At 34.6% G+C, this 24,408-nt stretch overlaps 3 protein-coding genes across 7 annotated transcripts; 1 reads left to right on the plus strand and 2 right to left on the minus strand.

Annotated features, from left to right (window-relative positions):
- Positions 1-142: 142 nt before the first annotated feature.
- Positions 143-2,451, minus strand: LOC121781744 (pectinesterase-like). The gene is made up of 2 exons (XM_042179435.1): positions 1,596-2,451; positions 143-874 (listed from the first exon to the last, which is right to left on the minus strand). The coding sequence occupies exons 1-2, from the start codon at positions 2,449-2,451 to the stop codon at positions 195-197; spliced, it is 1,536 nt and encodes a 511-aa protein (XP_042035369.1). The 3' UTR covers positions 143-194.
- Positions 2,452-3,315: 864 nt separating this feature from the next.
- LOC121781812 (transcription factor BEE 1-like) lies at positions 3,316-4,894 on the minus strand. Of its 4 annotated transcripts, XM_042179511.1 has the most exons (6): positions 4,484-4,890; positions 4,288-4,395; positions 4,116-4,181; positions 3,937-4,005; positions 3,786-3,854; positions 3,316-3,585 (listed from the first exon to the last, which is right to left on the minus strand). In XM_042179511.1, exons 1-6 carry the CDS (start codon positions 4,709-4,711, stop codon positions 3,541-3,543), a joined length of 585 nt encoding a protein of 194 aa, XP_042035445.1. In that variant the 5' UTR covers positions 4,712-4,890; the 3' UTR covers positions 3,316-3,540. The 4 variants fall into 4 exon arrangements, with proteins under 4 accessions (XP_042035445.1, XP_042035444.1, XP_042035447.1 ...); XM_042179510.1 differs by having other exon boundaries at positions 3,316-3,854; positions 4,511-4,894; XM_042179513.1 differs by lacking the exon at positions 3,786-3,854 and having other exon boundaries at positions 4,484-4,894.
- A 4,203-nt stretch (positions 4,895-9,097) lies between these two features.
- Positions 9,098-10,744, plus strand: LOC121783034 (zinc finger protein CONSTANS-LIKE 16-like). 2 transcript variants are annotated; one of them, XM_042181070.1, is made up of 2 exons: positions 9,098-10,228; positions 10,352-10,744. In XM_042181070.1, the coding sequence occupies exons 1-2, from the start codon at positions 9,197-9,199 to the stop codon at positions 10,604-10,606; spliced, it is 1,287 nt and encodes a 428-aa protein (XP_042037004.1). In that variant the 5' UTR covers positions 9,098-9,196; the 3' UTR covers positions 10,607-10,744. The 2 variants fall into 2 exon arrangements, with proteins under 2 accessions (XP_042037004.1, XP_042037005.1); XM_042181071.1 differs by having other exon boundaries at positions 9,098-10,195.
- The last annotated feature ends 13,664 nt before the right edge of the window (positions 10,745-24,408 follow it).

Here is a 24,408-nt window from a genome sequence, read left to right on the forward strand (position 1 = left end):
AATTGATACATTTTGTAAAATGGAAATATATATATATTTTTTTTATTCTCTCCACTCAACTTATAGAACAAAATTGCTTAAAATAATTAGTCGAATAGGAAATGCTCAACTTAGACTGAGACGTACGACTTCAACACTAACTTACAGATATTGGTCGAATAGGAAGTTGCTTAATCCTGCATCAAAATCCATTTTCAGATAGTAGAATTATACGGCACGCCGGTGGCCGGAATCCATGAATCTCCGGCCAAAAAGTGCCCCACCGAGAACTCTGCTGCTTCATCTTCACTATCAATGACGTGGAATCCCGGCCATTTCACCCTCCCACTAGTGTGTGCGCCGTTGCCGGAGTTCATGTACTCACCGTAATACAAAGTCCTCAAAGCGTAATCCCCTTTCCACGCCAGCCACCCGGCCGGCGCAATCAAATCATCGATTTCACACTTGATGAACACCGTCCTCGAATACTTTTTCCACGGCCGCCCTAGATAATTCTCCGCCGGAGCTTCACCTGGCGCCGCCGTGATTCGTGAGTTGTGGATTATGATGCCGGAGTTGGCGGAGGCGCTTTTCCGGCCTTGTGCGGTGATGGTGTTTTTCTGGTTGGGCAAAGCCTGCCTCAAGTAGATATTGCAATTTTGGATGACGGTGACAGCGTGGCCGAAGATGAAGTCGACAGTGCCATAGATGTCACAGTCGCGATAGAACTGACGGTTGGAGTGGATGTAGAGGGTGTCTTGGTAGCCTCGGAAGCTGCAGTTGTAGAAAACCGAGTTGTCCGCGGTGGAAAGGAGTGCCACTGCTTGGCCATTAACCGGCCCGGCCGTGTTCTCGAATGTTATGCCATGGGCAATGAAGCCGTCACCACGGACACCTACGTTGTAGATTTGCGGTTTAGCTTATCGAAAATTACTCTCATAGTGATAGTGTAAATATAACTGGGTGAAATGTGATAGAAATACATGGGTTCCATCTTAAAACCAATTGGTAATAAGAGGAGAGGCTAATTGGTGATAAGAGGAGAGGCTCATGAGACTTATATAGTGGATTAAGCTCTTTGTGTACACCGATGTTGGATATTATTATATTCATTTTTATGTTTCAATTGCCAACAAAATGCAAACAAGACAATCAACTTGTATCAATAAGTCGGGGATTCAAATCATCACGACCATAAAAGTAACATTAGTAGATTTTTTCCTATCTTTTCTTATCGCAATAGTGTAATTACAACTGACTACAATAATTTCAATTTAAACCAACCCATTTAGATGAAAAACAAACATATTTGAAATTTGTATCGATCAAATTATGGCATATTGACCAATCTAGCATTGTTAGATACACTGGACATTATTATTTTATTAAAGTCACGTAAACGTACCTCGTTCCTTAAGTAATTACTAGTACTCCGTTTTGAAACATTAATTGCGTTATTTTATTTTCTTTGACAAAAAAATGAATATTTTAATTTCTTTTATTTATTCTCTATGCTATTTTTATCTTTTTGCACTTAGCAAGGGACGAAGGTAGTAGTAATTTAAAGTAATAACGTTTTCGCTTTTTAAGTAGGATGGAGGGAGTAATCAACTTACAAACAGTTGCGGAACGAAATGTTGAGGAGCCGTTTCGGACACTGTTGCTCCCGGTAATAATAGTTTCATCGATTCCATCTCCAATCATCCTTAAATTCTTCAAATGTTTGTCCACCACCACAGTTTCTTTGTAAATCCCCTTCTTGACATGCACAACAACTCCCTTGGTTCTGGCGGCGCGCGCAGCAGCTAAGCCTTCATTGATAGTTTCATAGCTGCCGGAGCCATCTTGCGCCACCACTATAACCACGGCTCTTTCTAGCTCACCGGAAAATTGGAGCAGTTTCCGGTCTCTTAACTTGCCGTGCTTAGCTAAGGGACATGGTGAGGAAATGGCCTTGCTATTGACTAGTGCATTGTAAATCGACTTGGTGAAGTTAGCATTAGCTAGGTTGAAAGAGGGGGATAGTGAGGAGAGAGGAGGCAAGCCTAAATCAAGAAATCCATCTTGGCATGTTTGTTCATTGGCTAGTGAGGCACTCAACCATGTTTGCACATCGTTTCGGTTGTTTTTAGAGGCGATGGATTGATTGAGCCGATCTATCGAGTCTTGGTAAAGATCTTTGCAGTCGTCCCAGGCAGTTCTGGCTTGACCGTGGAACGAACTTGGGTCCATGATGGAAATGAGTTCGTGGGCGATTTGAGCCTGGGCTAGGGTTTCCCTGAGGCTCGAATCGAATAGTTCGCGTGCTTTAGTACCAATTGGAGCACTAGCTGGGGCTTTAGTAACGATTGGAGCATTAGCTCGCGCTTTAGTACTGATTGGAGCACTAGCCGGAGCATAAAATGCTGAAACTGAGGCCCCGAAATGTGTTGAGATTAATAAGAGGGGCAAAAGAAAATTATGATTGGTCATTTTGTGCTTGCCAAAGGGTTAATTAATAGGATGTTTTTTTTTCTTAGAAGAGGTTTAGAAGGCAAAATTGAGTTACAATGGTTTTATAAGGGTATATCACATTAGTTAATTAAATAGAGAATCAAGTGGGGACTTAGTGCACATTAATTCATATGTGCATCAATTTCTTCTTTATGATCTCTAATGAATTGTTCATAACTACGTTATATAGATTTTAAATAGTTGACTAAAAAATACGAAGTAGTTACATATTTGGTCATTTTCACACCTTAGTTTTAATGCAAACCTTTGAATGTATATTTAATGGATATGTAACATCCCAAACTTATTGATGCATGTTATCAAATTCAATTAAAAGCAACCTTTTTAGAGTTATAAGTTAATGTATTATATTGATCAAGTCCGGCAGAGAGCGTCCCTTTTTTCCATTTCGACTTGTAGGAGTCTCATTTCAATATTTATGCAAATACTTATGTTCCTCTAGCTTATTACTTGATTTAGCCTATTAAATTTATCTAACCGTTATTGAGAGTATATTACGAGTTTTTATTGGTCATTATGGAAATGATTTTTTAATTTCATTTTTGCCAATCATAAATGAAGGCTCCTCAAATTAATAGAATAAATTATTTATTACAATTCAAGAATAATCAAGATTCCCTCTCTCTCTCTCTCTCATATATGCACACACACTAAATCCTAGTATTCCTTTTTAATTACTTTCTTTTAGATGATCTTCAAATTTGGTGTAAATTTCCATGCAAAAGTTCCGATCATTTATCTAAATCCCTATTAATATATTCTTAAATAAAATTGATCAACCATAGACCCCATATGAAAATTTTAAAATGTGAATGGAGCAATCACTATATAAGTCAATGTAACAATACTGTTAATTCTTGACAATTGAAAAGAGCGTAACAAAGCTTATACGATCAACCAAAAATTAAATAGACTGATTATGAAGCTAGAAAACATATACTACTACTATAGAGTCAATCATGTTAGAATCAATGATAACCAAAAATTTAAATTTAAAGGGGTCATTTTCTAGATTCTTGAGCTCTGAAATGCCTCCATATCCATTTCTCATATGTTTCTGAGTTTATCCATTGCTTCTCCAAAAGTGCTTCCCTATAATTAAAAAAAATAGTATATTCATTCATTTCACTTTTTTTAGCAAAGATTTTATTTTTGTCAGCTTTTCAATGTATGAAATAAATAAGGAAACTTATGACTTCTATGCATTTAATCAATAATTTAGTATGGATAGAAGCCTTTTTAGAGATTGTGTGTGTGTGTGTGTGAGAGAGAGAGAGAGAGAGAGAGTTCACTTGTTGTGCTTGAGATGATGAGTTGAAGTCATACAATAAACTTGCTTCGGAAAGCTTCATGGAGAGAAACTATTTACACAAATAATCCACATTAATTGCGTAATAGAATAATTAATTAGTTTATATAAACATTATATATATATATTCTTACATCAATCTGATTGTGCAACGAATTTATATAGTTAATTATCTCATCCAACATCACAGCCATTCCCATCATCTGCAGACAATTTTAATTCTTTCATTATTTTAACATAAACTAGAAGAATAAATATAATCATAATTCTAATGGAAAAAATAATTTTTTTAAGTAATAATTACATTAATTACCTTGTAGCACCCTGGGACCAGATCTTGCAAGCATCTGAATTTCTCATTAATTTTCTCTCTTCTTGACTAGTTCAAACCAACAAAAAAATGATAGTAAAATATTGTCTACTCCAAACAAAATGTGAAAAAAATACTAAATACAATTAAAAAATGGTGCAAATATGAAAAATACCCTTTCAGCCAAACTATGGTTATCAGTTGCTTGACCTCTCTTTGCTCTAACGTGAACAACTTCTTTACACTTCTCATTCACTCTCTTTCTCTTCTTCCCATCATTATTCTATCATAAAATCAAGAAAAATATAGTAGTAATTCAATGTCACAAAACACAAGGGTCGGTCGAACAAATGAAAATAAAAAATATTTACTTGTGCTACTTGAGCAAGAAAACCGACATCGGAAGAGGAAGGAGTGTTGTGGTTGCATTCGAGGCCCGTTGCAAAGAAATAGGGAACCATGGGGTCGAACACCGGCTTGTTAGGCCCGATTGATCTTAAGATTAGATCGTCGTAGGAGATTGGAGCTTCTTGATTGGAAAAAGACATGATGGGAACACCATTTGTGTTAAAATGGAAGCCTTCTTGGTTTGAAGTCATTTAAGATCTTGGATGAATAGATGTTGAAATAATCGTTTGATTTGAATATGAATATATATAGGTATTAATAGGTTTACGTTGAAGTGTGAGTTTTTGGTGTTTATGAAATGTAACTTTCAACTTTTTTGACTAAAAGATTTAGCCTTTTTGCCCATCTAACTATGTAGTTTATCCTTTTATTGGAAGAATTGGATTGATTTTTATGGATGCAATTTCGTGGTTGTGCCATAGTAATTTTCATTAATGGAGTTGACACCAATCGTTGTCTTTGTTACATTCGATTTTGTTACTATGGATGAAATGGATAGAATGGCATAATTAGTTCGTTATCCATAAATAGAATATTGTTAGATTAGTTAATTAGGTAAATCATGTTATCCGCGTCTCCAAATTATTTGGGTTAAAGACAAAATAATTACAATTCTTGATGAACTAAAAACGTTGTAATGTTTGGATGCCTTTCTATTAATAGTTATATATAAAACTCCACTCTTTAATCATGAGGGTTAGAATATTGTGGTACTTTGCAACTCGCGGCATGTGACTTGTTTTTCTAATTGAAGAGCTTTGTGCATATGAGTATCTTTATTATTTGACTAAATTTTGGAGCTTAGTTACCAACTTTTTACTATATTTTGGAGCCTAATTAGTTCCAATTTTTACGTAATTTACACCTAAAAAAACAGCATATCATATATACTACTAGTATGATTGTATGAATGAGCAAGATTTTATGGGCATGTTCCTCTTTCTCTACGTCCAGGAACGTGCGAGTCTTACCGTATGATTGATTTGTTGACTGGTTTGTATGTGCGGGTGTTTTTCTTGGTTTCAGTTATAGTTTTGCTTTGTCCCTTGTTTGAGTGCTTTCGGTTTTACCAAAGATGTCAATCTGCATGCTTAAGACTCGTAGGGAGTTGGTTTTTTCTTTTGTTATTGGTTTGTTGATTTTTTGGCAAATCCTTGTTAATTGTCTTAATCCATGAACTTCTCCTCATTAGCATCGGTAATTTGAGTATTTTCCTTATATGAAAAAAAACAATCTATACCACACATATGTCTACCTAATACTACATAGCACTATATTAAATCACATCTACATAGTCTACCAAATAGGAGTAATATGAAAATGAATATTAAGTTTTGAAAGAAATTCTATCTCTTGCACATTTATTAATCCATATACATACACGCTTCATTACCTTTCTTGCTTAAGCAAAGGACCGAATGAAATATGGTTGTATAAAATTTATGCCTAAAATTAGATGCATAGGGACATGGGTGATTGTCCTCATTAATTTCAAACAACATAGGGTATGGGTGAGCAAAGAAAAATCTTGCTTTAATTATTCAAGATATTCTATTACTAAGATTCTTGGAATCAATTAATCATTTTTGAAAAAAAAAAACTTTTTTAAGACAAACAATGGGTACTTGAAATCCTGACCATAATGACAAATGCAACACATTACCTAACCATGATGAAAATATATCTTAATTCCCAAATCCCCCTTCACCGATTAGTCTATTGAGCTCAAAATCTCTACATGTGTATAGTTGGAAATGGAAGTAAATGAAAGTAAAACTTAATTATTTTATAGAACGGATTAAAATGAATAAAATGAGACTGTTTTTTTAGGAATATAGTAGGTAATATTTTAATATAAAAATGCCAAAAAAATTATTGAAGTGGAAGGAAAAGTTGTGTCGGTCACTCTTATATTTTATAAATGTATAGATTTTAATTAGAAGAAAATAAAATTATAAAATTCAATATTAATTAGGTAAATTCGATTCTATTTTAGTTTCGTTCCATATACCTACAATAATAATAATAATAATAAGCCTCTATTTAATGATACTTCTTCTTCAGTAATTAATTTTTTGTTACTCTGAAAATTTAATATGTTTACCGTTGACGATTTCTATTTTCTATATTTTATAAATGAAGAAGAATATTAATTAAATGAATAAAATACATAAAACAAACACAATGACTCGGCGGGTCGGCCCAAAAAGAGGTCTACAATAAGGTCTGGGCCTCAGTATTTAAGTTTAAAAGAAATTAATTATTGGGCTTTCAGAATACGTTCTTGGGCTAAAAAAGTAAAATGCTGAAATTTACTTCCGGTCTAATTGGTGCTGGGTGAGGAGCGAGGGGATCGGGTTGAGACGATGGTGACCGTGGCGGATCCAGGATTTTCAATCTGGGGTGCAAAAGCAAAAAAGAATTCCATTCAGATTTAAAAATTCAAAACATGACTGATTTTTTTTTTCTCTTTGTTTTGTTTTATCAATTGTTCTATTATTTAAAATATAGTTTTGGGGGTACAGTACCCCTTGTTACCATGTGTATACGCCAGTGGATGGTGAGGTCGCGGGTCAGAGGCTAGGGCGTGGGAAACGGTGAACATAAATTCAATAATTATGATTATGTTTTTCTTGTTTTAATCGGTCATTTACTTATATTCGTGAATTTGCTAAAGTAAGTTACTAGATAAATAACTAGGTTTGGGTCGGTTCACTTATATCTGAACTCAACTTATCAATAACTGAAACCAAACCCTAATTCGAGTTGAGATTTTTGTAAATCTCCAAAATATCAGCTAGACAATGGCAAAATCATCCCATACATCGTTGGATACTATGTCTATGTTGTTATATGTATATGTGTCAGAGTGTGTGAAAATTGAGTCATTGTCAACTCCATGACTGTAACATACCTTCACAGGTTTCTTGCCAAAAAACTATTTCTACAAAAAAGGGGTAGTTAAAATGGATGAGTTTTCCACATCATATTTATCCACTCTTGATATAATTCTATCTTTTTTCTCTCTCTTGTCGACGTGGCTCTATGTGTTCCTTAACTGAAGTTTCACATTTATAGAAACAAAAAAAATATTGAATTTATGTGCAAAAATAGCTGTGCTTGTAGAGGCAATTTTAAAAAGGAAAATGAATATTTTTTCAATAATTCATCTATATACATGTTCTTGAAATTGCTAGATTTTTATGGTATCTAAGAATATTTAGACAGAATGTGCTGTTTCGGACATGGTATGGATAACATGATGGCTAGACCATTAAAATGCAAATTTGGATTTTTGCTAAATTTTGGAGACATTGTAGGATTTTAGGTATGGTGATCTTGATGAACATATTTTAAAATAAAACAAGAATGTTGCATACAATGAACAATTATTTTAATTTCTTGCCATGCCTAAAATATCTTATGACAAACAACAAGGTAGCTAACTTCAGTTGAGAAGTTAAAATACAGTTAACAAATTATATGGGAATGTATATATTACTATTAATAATTTTGAATATTGTCTACTACTAAGTCGACCTCACTACACAAAGCTCATCAAATTCTCATGCATATTTGATTTACAAGATTCGAACATAATCCTATTGGTATAACTGATGCAGTTTCAACTGACAAAGTTGAAAAAGTCAGAATCTCGAAATGACTTAAAATTCGCATGAAACTTGCCGAACGAGGTGATAAATCAAACTCGGCGCTCCTCCAAAGAAAGTCGTTTCAGAGGTGAAACACCCTTTACTATTTTCCAATTTTTAGGTTATTTTCAGATTTTATTTCATATTTCCTTTCCGTTAATTTTAAGGTTTGTCCGCATATAAATAATGGGAACTGTTTTTTTGCAATCAGTGTTTTATATTGAATTAAAGAGTTTTCAAGAAACTAGAGTTTTTTAAATTTCTTGCATAGTTTAATTATTCTTGCAGATCAATTGATATCAATAATAGTCAATCCACAAATTATCACCAAATCAAATCTAGCAAACAATATTTATATTTTTAGGCTAACAATAAATATCTGAATAGCTTTACTTCCATTATAGAAAAGTTTCCATCTTTAACACCAAAATCATTACCATATTTTATCTCCCATCACTATTATTTTTTGGAATTGGGGACCATGATTTATAGACTTCGAACAGTATTATCAAAAAGAGACAATTCTTTCAAAAGGGGTCTCATTCAATCTTCTTCTTTCTTCTATTTTGTGCCTTTTTCCTCCACAATAAAAATATAAAATATTAGAAAATACTGTATTAATACTTGTACTCATCCATGACAAAGCACACAAGAATCCTGCAATCTGAAATTCAGCCAATCAGCAACCAAAAATTACGATAATATTTAGCCTTTCAACCAATCAGAGAAGAGATAAGGTCCTTTGTGGGCCCAAAAGTGCAAAGCCCATAAAAGTGTGGAAAAAGTGTATATAGTTTTTGAAAAATAGAGCAAAAGTGCATCTAGTGGGCCCAACTCCAATTTAAATTATTGCCCCTAAAAATTGGACTTCTTTATATAAACATGAAATCCTAACACATTTTTTCTTGCCTTTTCCTTGCAGCCTTTTACTTGGTTGCGTTTAATTTCATTTTTTCCCAAGTGTTCAAATACACTCATACTTATATATATACACACGTATACGTACCAAAAAAGAGAAATTCAATGGTTTCTTCAGACAAAAAATTGGCTAATGTTGTTGGAGGCAAATCAATTAGGGCTTGCGATAGCTGCGTTAGAAAACGTGCCTCGTGGTATTGCACGGCCGACGATGCATTCCTATGCCAATCGTGCGACTCCACGGTCCACTCAGCGAACCCTCTTGCTCGCAGGCATGAGAGAGTTTGCCTGAAGACCGTGTTGCCCTCGGTCAAACCTTTTGACCGTGGACTCAGAATCTCTGTGCCTTCCTGGCATCAGGGTTTCACCAGGAAGGCACGGACCCCGAGGAAGGGAAAGCACACCAAGTGCGGCCCTACTGACGGGCGATTCCTCAGCACCGACCGCACCCACAACCACCTCGTCCCGGAGATCTCAGGCGAGGAGAACTCGCACGACGACGAGCAATTGCTCTACCGGGTCCCGATATTCGACCCGTCGGTCGCCGAATTGTGCATTTCGGTGAACTCGAACGAGGCCGTCGTCGGGAACCCGAACGACGGGGAGATCACGCCGGGTTCTGCACCCGGATTCGACGGGTTTCTTCCGTCGGAATTGGATCTTGCCGAATTCGCGGCGGATGTTGAGAGCTTGCTAGGGAAAGGTCTTGATGAGGAGGCATTCGACATTGAAGGGCTTGGGATTTTGGATGATGAGAGGAAGAGGGAGAGGGAGAGGGAGAGTGGTTTGGGGAGTGAGAAGGTGAAAGTTGAGCATGATGAGGAGATTGATCATCTAAATATTGATGGTGAATATATTGGTGTTGGGAGAGAAACATTCGAGTTGAATTTCGCCTATGATTCTCCTATAAATGGTGAAGATGAGGAATTGGACACAAAAGAAATAAGCATGGAGCAAATTTTTGGGAGCAATTTTGAAGATTCTAACAAAGTCTTTGATCATGATGAGGATGATGCTAAGAAGATCTTCTTGAGGCTAAACTACGAGGGCATTCTGTCCGCGTGGGACGAGGAGTCTCCGTGGACGACCGGGGAGCGACCGAAGGTGAACCCTAACGATTGGCTGTCTGATTTTGTGGTATGTATGATTTAATTAAGTGTGTACATTTAAGTGCACCGATTGATAAATGTCACGTATTTCATTAGGGGTAGCTATTTAATTTCAAAATTTTCTAAATTTGATTTTTTTACTCGATTATAGGGCACGTGTGGGGCAGTACATGTCTACGGAGACATCGGGATGATGGGCGGGCAGCAGGCGCGTGCGGGGGGCGACGGAGGGAGAGAAGCGCGGGTGTCGAGGTATAGAGAGAAGCGGCGGACAAGGTTGTTTTCAAAGAAAATAAGGTACGAGGTTCGGAAATTGAATGCAGAGAAGAGGCCTCGGATGAAAGGGAGGTTTGTGAAGAGAGCAAATTTTGTGGCATCGGCGGCTTTAGCATTGATCAATAAATAAGGTTTTGTTTTAACAGTGAAATGTCGTGTTAACGATTTGGTAACTGCCTTAATGAATTTTTTTCTGTATAGCAATTGTTTATTATTCTTTTGCAGAATCTAAATTTTTTCCAACCTAAATTGATTGATTTTATTGAAAGAGTCGACTCAATTTCAAAGACTCCTTGTAATTAAAATTCATATTAGTTACAATTCGGCTCATATTGTAAATAAATATTTTCATTTTCCAACTTAAATTGATTAATATATTTGATGGAATCGCTCTAACTTCCAAGATTCCTTAAAATGTTATACTACTATCTAACAACTTTAAAATTTTAAAAACCTTTAACTAATTATCATCGACAACTACCATTTATAGCATATAAAGTTCTAAAAACTTCCATCACAATTCACAAACTTGTAAGTGTAGTAACATTCTTGATATAGACATACATAATTGTAAGAAAATTATATAATTAAGAGGGGCAAATGGGATTCATTTTTTTTTCTTCAAATAACCATTATATAATTGTTAGTAAGTGAATATGCAAGTGTGTTTAAAGGAACAAAAAGTGAGTGAGAATGGCCCTCCATGTTAAATTCAAATCTTGGAACTTTGTGATAATAAGAGAGGTGTTGATATCCATGAATGGTACCTTTTGGATTTATAAATTAAAAAATAGGAAACATAAGCTAGTTGCAGATGTGACCTTTTCTACTAAGAAAAAGACTAATCAATGAAAAGTATAAATATCTACAAAAACTTTTTCTCAAGAAATAAATATCTTAACATCTCTCTAATTTAACTATATTATTAGAGAATGAGGGCGTTTCTTTGTGTACAATTGGCTATGGGCTTTATTTGGGCCTGTGAAAAATAGAATGGGATTTTAAAGGGAATAAAAAATTTGAGGCTATACGATTTGATTGGGCTCTAAGAGCATCTTTCAATGGCCCGATATCTAGTTTGGGCTTTGTTTTGAGCCCACATCTTTCAGTTACATGCAGAGGTTTTGATTTCTTTCAATATAGATCTCATATTTCCTTTTCAGTTTGTTTTCACATCTACATTTTATTGTATTTATACATGAGTATCATATTTCACCAACTCATTTCACCCGTTCACACTTTATTCTAAAATTAATATAAAAATGAGATTCACGTTACACTAATTTTAATGAAATCAATACATATTCTTTAGGAGAAGATGAGTATTCCTTATTCATTATTCACATAATTTTATAAGACTAATACCATGGAAAACCTTTTTTCTTTATGCTTAATCTTATCTTACTCTAATGGGAGGCCACCTGCTGAAAAGGAATTCAGTCAAAAGATTTAGCCCATTGGGATTAAAGTTATTTTAAAAAGCCCAAATAATTCCTTATATTCACATTGGGCTTGATAAGCCTCTGTTTTAGCCCACCAATGCTAATATAGGATTGTGATTTCAAATTTTGATTATTTTTCTTCCTCTCCTCTCCTTTCTTGAATGAATGAACATTTGATTTTTCATTTATGTAGCAAATTGCTTACCAAGTTAGAAGGGTGCGATTAATGTGTGTGAGTTGGCCCGGGGTAGAGTGTTTAATGTCCGAAACCAGAACTCTACCATGACGCGACCTTCAAATTCTGTCTATTAACCTATAAAAAATTACAATCAAAATGGACAATTTAACTAATAATTTAATTAGAACATATGTGACACTTGAAAGTGAAATTTGCACATTGAGAACCAATAGCAAGCAAAATGAGACATGATTAATGGTTGATAAATAAAAGAATAAAAAAATAGAAATCCAATAGTAATGAGTAGTGTTTGGCAGAGAATGGGACAGAAGGATTTCAATTTGATGCCATTCCAAAGCACTACCAAACAAGCCCTTCCCAGAACACTAATTAAACTCACTCAGCTTTTTCGACTTTGATCCGCCGCACAATACGTGACTTTTTCTTACCTCGATTTTCCTCTCTCTCTCTCTCTCCTCAAAATCTCTCCTTCTCTCTCTTCAAAATCTTCACAGTTGCAGTTTCATGGATAGGACTTCACTGCATTAAAAACCAAGTAAAGGCGATGCAGATTTGACTATAAAGAGAATTTTCCATGCTTTGATATGTTGATTCACAAACCGTACTATTATTTTTATAGCAAATTTTTCATTTTCTCGGAGTTCGAGATTGAAGTGATTTTGATTACTAAAACATCAAGTCAAAAGCATACTCCCTCCATTCCATAGTAACGAAGACGTTTCTTTACCGACACAGATATTAAGAAAAATTGTGTTAGTTGAGTTAAGTAAAGAGAGAATAAAGTGGAAAATGAAAAAGATAGAGAGATGAAGAGAGAAAAAAGTAAGAGATAGTAAAGTAGGTGTGGAAAAATGTGTTGACTTTTACTAAAAAAGGAAATGACTATATTACTATGGAACGTATTAAAACGGAAAAAATGACTCTATTATTATGGAACGGAGGGAGTATAAGTGATTTAGGGTTTAGATAAATTTTGTCTTGATTTTAAGATACTTTATGGAGTATACACAGAATATTCTGGTCTTATACTCCCTCTGTCAGCGAATGTTCGTCCCATTTCTCCATTATAGTCCGTCTGAGAATAGGAGTTTTAGTTCAATTTTACTCGAATTCTACTGACTTTTTTCCAATAATTTTTGTAATATTTCTTAAAACTCGTGCATGCTATAAAGAAGTGAGACTTCTAATGGAGGAAGAAGTAATATCAAGATAAATGAAACTTTCATAAGTGCGTATTATGTTTTGAATAGGATATTATGAGTGTAGTGTACTAGTCCAATTTATCACAATACACACTTTTATAGTAGTAGTATATAATATAATTAGGGTTGATGTGCATGAGAGGCCATTTTTATGATGTTTTTTTTGTTATATTTTGGATATACTTAGTTTTTATACTAGTTTTATAGAGGAGTTCGTGTTTTAGAAATGACACAATTAAGCCTGAGTAGATAATTGCTTCATGATAAATCAAGTGTTTCTTATCTTTGTTAATTTCTTTCATCAAGGAATTCTTGTTATATTTGTTAATTGTTTTGTAATCAACTAAATTAGTTGTTGCTTACAAAAAAATGTGGAGTTGTGAATATAAAAATTGTGCTAATTGTATCTATTATTTGCAAAATCCTCGCCGAGATTGCATTTGGAGATGCTCTAGTATAAAATTTTGGTGCACCAAAACCTAGCCATACTCAATAACACGACTAATTCTGAGCCCAAAAAGGTTTCCTCAAACTATTCTTTGTCTTTTTATTTCATCAACTTTTATGTCAACAAATAAAAGTTTAAATTTAAATAAAATCTCCAAATATGAAAACTTTAAACTTGATATACCCGGTATGTCCCTGACATTAAATTGTTTTTATTCATTGATATGGATTTGTCTGTATAATTTTTTTTATGGGTAGAAGACAAAAAGTTCACTGCAAAAAAAAAACTAAATATATTATTATTCTGAGTAAATTACATTTCAACTGATGTTCTGGATCGCACGGTCTTGTCAAAAAAAGACTGATTAATTTGGCTAATTTCTCTTCATTGACTTAACTCATTTTTTTCTTCTTTTTAAAATTTTCATTAGTTTTTGGTAATTATATTCAGTAATTTATTTATCACTACGTATGTTTGCATCATGCCCGGTACAATTATTCTAATTTCGCAACGAATAAAACCTCTTTTTACTTATATATGCTCAATTTTGGACCCAAATTAATCAAGAAATAAGAGAACCCAATTGAATTCTTCAATATAAATTATGTACTCCAGTTGGATTCCTGAATCTTAAATAAGTACTAACAAAATGCAGTTGGATTCCTTGCAAGCTCATGTATTTCTACTTTATACCATGATTAAAAAAATATTTTGTCAATTTAGAATATCTAACTCAAAAAATGAAAAATTGAACATAGAATATGCAATTGGACTCATCTTCCAAGGAATGTGGAACAGCCGCCTCATACATATATTAATTCCCTCAATCAGAATTTTACTCCATTAAATTAAGGGTTCCTCATTCATTATTAATTGGGTTTTCTCATTCATCTATTTCTTTCCTTTTCGTTTTGTTTATTAGGAATATTTTACACTATTTTCAAATATATCCTTACCATTTTCAAATATTATTGACTTTCTTTTACTAACCATTGTTACATTAAATGAAAATTTTATTTTGAATGTAATCCTAATTAACTCATAGTCACTCAAAGAAGCAAGACAGTGACAATGCAAGGAATCTGAGCAATAGGTAAAAACCAACACAAATTTGCTTATGATGTATTTTCAAACAAAAAAAAAGTTTCCCTCAAAATATAAACTTACCTATTGCGGAAATATATGCTAATAAAGTGACAAGAATCCAAATGCTCTGACCAAATTGGAAATGCTAAGACTACAAGCAATACTATAATTGCTAGCCATGTCTGAGTTCTTCGTAAAGTCGTACACTTTATCCCCTTAGAATCCCAAGTCTTAAGAATCTGATCAAAACCAGAATCTTTTTGCCCTAATTGTGAAAGGTGGTGTTTGCTTTTGCATCAGTTCAGTGAAAATGCATTACAAGATACTGCAAATTCGTGCAAAGAAAAAGATAGCTAACAGTGTCAATTTATCAGTATCAGTTTTCTAATTGTCTATCTATTAATAAAACGACTCAAATTTTGATCAAATTTAATTTGAAAATTCCCGGAAAACAATGAAATTTGACTTTGTTCGTAGGGTGAAAAACTAGTCATATAATTGAATGTTGTTTTACCACAGCTAGATACTTCCACCTATCACATTTCTCGACTATAACATTATCAAAAAATTTCACACGTGTGATAATTGCAAGCTGAATAAACTTATGATTTTTCCAACTAATTTTGAAATTTGCTAGAAAGAGCAAAAAAATCACTACATTTCATGATTTTCTTAAATTACAAATGGAAAAACAATACATGCACTCCCTTTTCTTCAATTAGTAGTGTGTAGGAGTAGTAATTTTTGTGATAAACCGACATCTACATTCCCTTCTCTTGAATTAGTATTGTGTAACAATTTTGTTGATGAACCGACAAATTTTTGTAAGAAGGGGATCAACAACACACACACACACACAAACATGTATAATACGGTATATAATTATACATATATAAATGAAAGAAGAGCAATTACAGTAATTAAATGGTGATTTATTGAAAAAGCAAAGCAAGAGCATAAAAGGTGAAGAAAATGAGCTCATATATACAGCAAGGATCTTAATTACCAAAATACCAACGGTTTACCCCTTGAATTCGACCACCGTTGCAGCAACGAAAAGCAAAACGTGGGTATTTTGGACAAAATACAACTCCAAAAAACATAATTAAGAGATGATTAATTAAAAGCAAAATTCCACTAATTATGCAGAGGATCTGGGCAGCTGGGTATCTTCCTCTTGTAATCATCGTAGGTTGCGTTTGCTGCGGTGGCGTTGTTGAGATCGGAGATTCTGGTGTGGAAATACTCTCTGAATTTCTGCGTCTGGCTCTTCTCCGGCGGGTAAATTCTGATGGCGGTGGATTGGGTGGAAATCATGATGATGACGATGAGGAGAATCGCTAGTGTTTTTCCGGCCGGAAACGACATCGCCGCCGGTTTTAGAGACACATTTGTCAGATTGAGATAACTCTGTATCTTGGTAGCGCGATAGAGATGGAACACACGCAGCAGCTTCAGTATTTGAGTGTGTGTGAATTAACGGCTTTGATCTTTACATACTCCAATATACAACTACTATTACTACTCCACAAGAGAGAGAGAGAGGAAGAGTGTGTATGTATTATGTATACATGCACGGGTGGGACCCACTGATGGAAACGAATTAATTAATCACTTGCTAGATTAGGGAGTATTTAATTTCTTACTTAACATATGTATAATTATTATTACTACTACTATTACTAATAGTAATATTTAAGTATGCTCACTAACTTATATTGATGGATCCACGGAACAAAAGTTGTCGATAGTCAAATTCTACTGTATATTCTCCTTCGTCACATAACTTATCAGGCAATGACTCGTATATTAGTAGGCCAGATTAGTTATTGAAATATTGTTGTCTGGTTGAAAAATAAATAAATTAATGCACAATTGAAATTAGGGCCGGGATGGAAGTGAAACTGTTGATGGACTGGAGGTGAAGCTGATGCGGTTGTCAGACCGATTAGCGGCGTGCTTCATTGCTTGGATGAATACTCCTCTACTCAAGTTCGACAAAAACATTGCTTGGTTAATTTGGAATATTCGGAATAAGGATCAATTGGAATCGTGGATTAAAAGTTGGTGTCCGAGTTTCACCATCTCTACGGAGTTCTTTAACGATGACTTGAGCGACCTCAGAAGTTGGATCGGATAGTAATGTACATTGATCTGTTTGCCTCCTGTTCCTTTGGGTTTCTGTGTTTGCTTTGTTGTTTCTTTCTCTGATTGTTTGAGTTTATTAGATAGATGCTAATTGTTGCTTCTAGTTGGTTTTGAGGATTTTTTCATATTTGTCATGAACTCATGGAGATGTTGCCTACTGAATTTTTACTCACCTCCATTTGATATAATAACTACTCCTATAAACTTAGCATAAATTTAGATTGAATCTTAATAACGTGAAATGTTTTTTATAAGATTCGGTCCTATTAAACATAACCTATCATACTTGTGCCTCATTTTGCCAGATATGTTTGACGAAATATTCACCGTACAAATGTGTAGTTTAATTATTTTTTAATTACGGAGTAATTAACGTTTTAATTCATAAAATTAAGAATTGAACTTAATTAGATTTGGAAAAGCATGAGACGTGGTCGACCGAAAAGCATGATGAATCTTACAAAAGTTGTCGATAGTCAAATTCTACTGTATATTCTCCTTCGTCACATAACTTATCGGGCAATGACTTGTATATTAGTAGGCCAGATTAGTTATTGAAATATTGTTGTCTGGTCGAAAAATAAATAAATTAATGCACAATTGAAATTAGGGTCGGGATGGAGGTGAAACTGTTGATGGACTGGAGGTGAAGTTGATGCGGATTGCCAGACCGATTAGCGGCGTGCTTCAAAGCTTGGATGAATACTCCTCTACTCAAGTTCGACAAAAACATTGCTTGGTTAATTTGGAATATTCGGAATAAGGATCAATTGGAATCGTGGATTAAAAGTTGGTGTCCGAGTTTCACCATCTCTACGGAGTTCTTTAACGATGACTTGAGCGACCTCAGAAGTTGGATCGGATAGTAATGTACATTGATCTGTTTGCCTCCTGTTCCTTTGGGTTTCTGTGTTTGCTTTGTTGTTTCTTTCTCTGATTGTTTGAGTTTATTAGATAGATGCTAATTGTTGCTTCTAGTTGGTTTTGAGGATTTTTTCATATTTGTCATGAACTCATGGAGATGTTGCCTGCTGAATTTTTACTCACCTCCATTTGATATAATAACTACTCCTATAAACTTAGCATAAATTTAGATTGAATCTTAATAACGTGAAATGTTTTTTATAAGATTCGGTCCTATTAAACATAACCTATCATACTTGTGCCTCATTTTGCCAGATATGTTTGACGAAATATTCACCGTACAAATGTGTAGTTTAATTATTTTTTAATTACGGAGTAATTAACGTTTTAATTCATAAAATTAAGAATTGAACTTAATTAGATTTGGAAAAGCATGAGACGTGGTCGACCGAAATAGGTTGGGTGGCCGGGAATCTTGCTACGGTGTTGATGAATAATTTTGTTTTCTAACGATTATTTATTTTTAATTAATATAATCTATATATATCATGTACTAAATCTACATACAATATAGATTTTGAGAATTTCATAAAACTTGACAAAGTAGGATCGTACCATCTCAATAGTGAAACTTGTGAGCAACTTTAAAATACTAATTGTCTTTGGATTTCATATGAGAATATATGGAATTTATTGAGACTAGCAAAATTTAACCATTCTTCATTTAATTATGAAATTTTCTGAAGTATTGTTGAGCTGTCATAGTACAAGATTTTTTTAGGGTAATTTACAATTGGAAATAACTGAAAATAATAATCTTAAAATTACAAATTCACCTAACTCATCAAAATCATGAAATTTTGTGACAAACAGAAATTGCAGAAAACGCCCACTCCTTGATTTATTACTGACGGCGATGTCTCTGGGAAAAATTAAATGTTGTCACGAACAATCAACAGTGAAATCATCGACAAAATTCTTATGACACTTAAAAATAAGTGGTTGAATATTTATGCTTCTTAAATATGTAATGAAATCATATAACTACCAAGAATAATAGAAAAATAAAGTGACATCACTATCAAGACAGCAATAATATACTAATACAACTATATAGTATATGCATAGTAATTCATATTTTTTTTTATTCGAATCTGTATGCTACATTCATCCAAAAATTTCAAAGAATCAAAACAAGAATGCTTCCTCACATGTTAAACATAGGACCAGCCAATCAGTGCTAAATTAGTAGTAGTTTCAATTATTTTTTATAACAATTTAATAATCCATGTAGCATTTAATGTTAATTATCACCTAAACTATAAGGGGATTAAGGAATAAACAACATGCATAATGATTGACGAGTGAAAATTCACGTGCCCACTTATGGAAAAACCCAAACATTTTATCAGAGTTTGCACTATCAACAGCATTATAAAATAGGGTTTTTTTTTTAGGATTTTGTGACAAAAAGTTCTTGAAAAGTTTTGTTTAGAAAATTGCAGGGGTTGTTTGGTTGACTCTGAAAACTGTAAAAGGGGGTGGTGTGTGTGTGTGTCTCTCTCTCTCTCTCACACACACACACACACACACAAAATATATGGAATGGAGAGAGATATACATGAGGCTGTGGACATATTTATAAGGTTGAAACCTTTTTAAGTATGTACCTTAAATTTGTTTCTCTCTTGGTGTCTTCTAATGTAATTTTTGGCCATTTTGTTACAGAACATTAAATCTCAAGAATGTCTTTTACTTAATTCTATTTTACACTCTAGCTCTTAGCCTCATTCCCTAATTTGCCATTTTCTTCTTGCCCACATTTGAACTATATTTATTTTTTGCACTAAAAAAATTGCAATTCTGAAGAAAATTTAATTACTTGATTTGGCAATGGGACAGCTGCCGTATTACTCTGGACTGATATACAATTTGGACGAAACATGTACTGAATTAGCAATCAAATTTAAAACAATATACTAGTATATTATAGGCACTTAATTTGGATGATCATTATAATTGGTAGCATTATAAACTAAAATCAAATCAACAAGTTGGAAATAAAGGAAATGAATTGACAAATTAAGTACAATCTTGAACACTCTCAATACTCAAAAAGAAGTTCTTGAAATCAAATTAATATGTACTACTACTATACATAGGATGATGATAAATTCGACTTAATTTCTGGGTAATAGTATATAATAAAAGAACCATATCATTATTGTAATAATTTGACATAAATATATGTACTGATACACAATGTGATTTTTATTTTTATGTGCTTTGTAAGTTGCCACAAAATGAAGAGAATTTACTCAAATACCTCAAATCTAATTTAGGCCTAGTAAGCTGGGCCATTAATTTCACTGGTCAGATATAATTATTTATGTTTTGGGCTTTCCTTTTAAGGCCCGATGAGATTAATATCGATAGCCCATTATCATCTACTTAGTCAATTTAAGAAAATTGTACTATTCCATACGGTTGAAGATAAAATGCAAATAAAATAAATGTTAAATCTCAATTCAAACATTTATTAGCTAGACTTGAATTTCTTCCCCAAAAGTCGGTATATCTTTCTAGCATATACCAACTAGGTCAAAGATTACATGTCTCAATATTTAACCACACAACATGAATAACTAAAGATAAAGACTTTAGATATACATGTATTCCACTCTCATTTCTTTGGCTAATTATTGTCCCTCTTAAGGATCCAATTAGATGAAATGAAATTGATCATGTATAACAAACTTGGAAAAAAATTGATGGTAAGACATAATTTTTTATAAAGACCATGATTCTTTTTTAATCTCATGGTGATTTTGGAGAAGAAGAATTGTGAGCAATTTTGAAGCCCCAAATATCAGAATCCCACACATCTCCATAGAGAGATTCATAAGCATTATCTTTAGCTTCCCAAAATGGAAACCAACAACTAGCCCATTCCATTTCCTCATCCACCCCACTCCACCGCAGCGCCACCACTTCCACCTCCTCCTCCGCCACCTCTTCCGCCTTTGTCACATCTAATTTTGCCACTTTCTTGATTGTTGAGGCCTCATTTGTGACATTTCCTCTTCCCCTTTTACCACTTCTACTATCCATTGATTATTTGATAATTTTGATTTGAAGATATCTCTCTTACTATATATATATATATATATATATATATATGTATTGGTGGTGAAGTCATCTTTACAATTTTGGGCTTTGACAAGAATATGTTTATTTGGAGCCTAAAACACTACTTTCACTACATTATGCAATGAATCTTGGGACCAAAATATTTTAGTTGACAAGAAAAAGAGGTCATATTTAGAGACCTTCATAGAGATGAATTGCATATGCTTTAGAAGTCAGATTCTGATAGTGGATTCAAAGGGATAACTTACTATTTTTAGAAATAATGTGGATATGGATGTGATGTTTCTTGACATTCAAGTAGGTATTTTTTTATCCAATTTGGTTTTTAGGCGGCCACCGACCACTTCATGATGACTTTTTGGATGTGAGAAGAACTATTTTCAAAGTTTGATTTCATTTTATAATTTGTAACTTTTCATTATAATTGGTGTGCGTCTAGGAAACGTAACTTATAGGGTCGAATAATGAAGAATGGAAGTGAGCCGAAGAATGGACGCGCGAACCACATTCCCGAAAGAATGGGTGGAGCTGTCATGACTCATGTCGCAAGATCGACGAAAACTTTAAATAACGAATTTGATGAAGTCTTTTGGCCCTACATTGGTCGTCGGGGGATCGATGCCCCCAATCGCATCTTGATCTGTCATTAGTATTCGTCCCTTCAAAATTATGTATTGGGACAATTTATCGTTATGTGCCTTATATGCTTTATCACAATTCATAATCAACTTAATTAGCTATATATGCCATTTGTAATCGTCCCCTCTCTTGATATTTTCAGAATATGCGTTTGACTATTAAGAAATTGTTGATCCATGCAACCGATGTCTTCCTATCATAGAAACTGATGTTGACTACTAAAAAATTCTAATTCATTTAGAATATGTTTGAAAGATTATATTTCACAATTAAATGGAATATATATTATGTTTGGTTCATGAGATTGAATCTAATAGCTTAATCATGATTAAATAAATAATCATATGATAATGAGTCATGTCAACATGCTCGAAACAGACACATAGTAGTATGTCTTTACAATGTTTGGAGCATGTGTTTTTGATCATTTGTATTCTTTATGGGGCATTCTTTATAAAATGATTTCCTAGAGAATTTCTATTAAGAAAGTGTCTATGACAACCATAATAGTCATAAAACTTCCACGTATTTAAAACCTGTTGCATACACATCATTTTATATTTAGTTGGAAATGAAGCGAATGGTATAAGTATGAAATTTTCTATCTTTCGTAATTTAATTTTTTATATTTCGAAAAGTGTGGGAGTACCAAAATTTAATAGGGATATTGGTCTTTAAAACCATAAACTTTACCTAAAATTTGGTATTTTCTATATACTTTGAAATTGGTCTATAATATCTCAAACTTTGCATTTTGTTTGGTATTTCCCAAACTCACTCAACTAAGATATATTCATCAAAATCTTATTTTACGTAGGCAACCGTGATACGTTTTATGATATTTTTAATCACTTTTTAAGTTCATAACATGTAGGATAAAAAGTCACGTTGATTTAATTGTGCCAAGTATGATACAAAAAAGTCTCGTAAGTTAGTCAAATATAGTATAATAAACATGCCGTGTGAAATACCAAACAAAGTGCAAAGTTTGTGATATTATATACCAATTTCAAAGTTGGTGGGAAATACCAAATTTTAAGTAAACTTTTTGGTTTTATGGACTAATTTCCTAATTTAATAATATTGTTTTCTGGGCCGCATAATATCAATTCTATTGGCTTACTTACATGGACCAGTTAAGTTATGGGTCTGTCTTCATATTAAAAGCCCATTAAAATCCTCTTACCATATTTAATTTACTTCTATTTAAGAAAATTGTATTTCATATGGTTGGGGATAACATAGCACCAGTTCTTTAAAACAAAAAAAATAAAAAAAAATTATTGCAGGTAGCCCAAAGTTTAGGAGTGACACATATCGACTTAACATTAACAATAAATTAAAAGCGATATCTCAATTCAAACAATTCATTAGCTAGACTTGAATATTTACCTTAGAGCATCTCCAATGGCGGCGAGCGGACAGGCCAGCGCCGTCCAATGGCGGCGAGCGGACAGGCTAGCCGATTCCCAGCGCTGACCGGTCCGCTCGCCGAACCATTGGAACCAGCGAGCTCCATTTCGGCGAAAAAATCGGCGACCCGACGCCGATTTTCGGGAGCTGGTCGATCCGCTCGCCGATCGGCTGGCCGCCATTGCTGGCTCCCGATCGGCCAGCTCAATTTTTTTTATTTTTCGAAACACTATATATACGCGATTTTCACGTCATTTTCATTCGCACCACTTGTTTTAACGAGTTTTCTCTCCATCTTAATTTCTGTATAAGAGCAACAACGTGAAATGAGTAACGCGGGTGGTAGTAGTGGTGGTAGTGGTGGTGATGCTGAGGAGTACGAACGGCAAATGAACGAAGAGTTGGAGGTCCGCGAGATAAACCGGTTGATACAAAGGGCCTTGCAGCCGGCGGTACCTCGACCTCCACCCGTTGTCCACCGACGAGCAGTGATTGATCGGGATCACGTAGCTGCAAATCAGCGGCTATATGAAGACTACTTTGCGGAGGAGCCGCGGTTTGGGCGCCTCTTTTCAGGCGGCGTTTTAGGATGCGTAGGGCAGTGTTTATGCGTATCGTTGATACTTTGGAGCGTCAATATTTGTGTTTCCGATTCAGGTACGATGTGGCTGGCAGACCCGGCCACACACCTATACAAAAGTGCACTGCGGCAATCAGACAGTTGGCCTACCGAGGCGCGGCAGACATGTGGGACGAGTACCTCCACATTGGTGAGACGACAACCCTGGATTGTCTGAAATATTTCTGTCAGGGCGTCATTGAAATATTCCGTGATCAATACCTTCGAAGCCCTACCTCTGAAGAGTGTCAGGATCTGATGCATATGCACGAGGAGAAGCATGGGTTCCTCGGGATGTTGGGCAGCAGAGATTGTATGCATTGGGAGTGGAAGAACTGCCCCGCTGCCTGAACACGACCAGCTACAAGGGAAAGAATCTCACGATGATCCTCGAGGCCGTAGCTGATTACCGGCTGTGGATTTGGCATGCATATTTTGGGGTAGCCGGGTCGAACAACGACCTCAACGTCCTCAACTCGTCGCCCCTTTTCAACGAGCAGTGACAGGGTGTCGGTCAGGCCATCAGTTTTATCGCCAACGGGAACCAGCATGATTTGGGCTATTACTTGACGGATGGGATATACCCTAGGTGGCCCGTCTTTGTGAAGACGATCAGATGCGAGGAAGACCTACTTTGCAGAACGGCAGGAGTCGGCGCGCAAGGACGTGGAGTTCGCATTTGGTGTGCTCCAGTCTCGATGGGCGGCAATTAGAGGTCAAAC

The sequence above is a fragment of the Salvia splendens genome, chromosome 20, assembly GCF_004379255.2.
Source record: "Salvia splendens isolate huo1 chromosome 20, SspV2, whole genome shotgun sequence".
Classification (NCBI taxonomy): domain Eukaryota; kingdom Viridiplantae; phylum Streptophyta; class Magnoliopsida; order Lamiales; family Lamiaceae; genus Salvia; species Salvia splendens.

Excerpts from the sequence above, each read along its gene's own strand:
- LOC121783034 (XM_042181070.1), top strand. The coding sequence starts at position 9,197 with ATGGTTTCTTCAGACAAAAAATTGGCTAATGTTGTTGGAGGCAAATCA. Across the intron at positions 10,229-10,351 it reads ATTGGCTGTCTGATTTTGTG|GGCACGTGTGGGGCAGTACA; the intron begins GTATGTATGATT and ends ACTCGATTATAG.
- LOC121781812 (XM_042179509.1), bottom strand. The coding sequence starts at position 4,711 with ATGACTTCAAACCAAGAAGGCTTCCATTTTAACACAAATGGTGTTCCC. Across the intron at positions 4,396-4,483 it reads TTCTTGCTCAAGTAGCACAA|AATAATGATGGGAAGAAGAG; the intron begins GTAAATATTTTT and ends ATTTTATGATAG. Across the intron at positions 3,855-3,936 it reads CGTTGCACAATCAGATTGAT|TTTCTCTCCATGAAGCTTTC; the intron begins GTAAGAATATAT and ends TTGTGTAAATAG.
- LOC121781744 (XM_042179435.1), bottom strand. The coding sequence starts at position 2,451 with ATGACCAATCATAATTTTCTTTTGCCCCTCTTATTAATCTCAACACAT. Across the intron at positions 875-1,595 it reads ATTTCGTTCCGCAACTGTTT|GTGTCCGTGGTGACGGCTTC; the intron begins GTAAGTTGATTA and ends TCTACAACGTAG.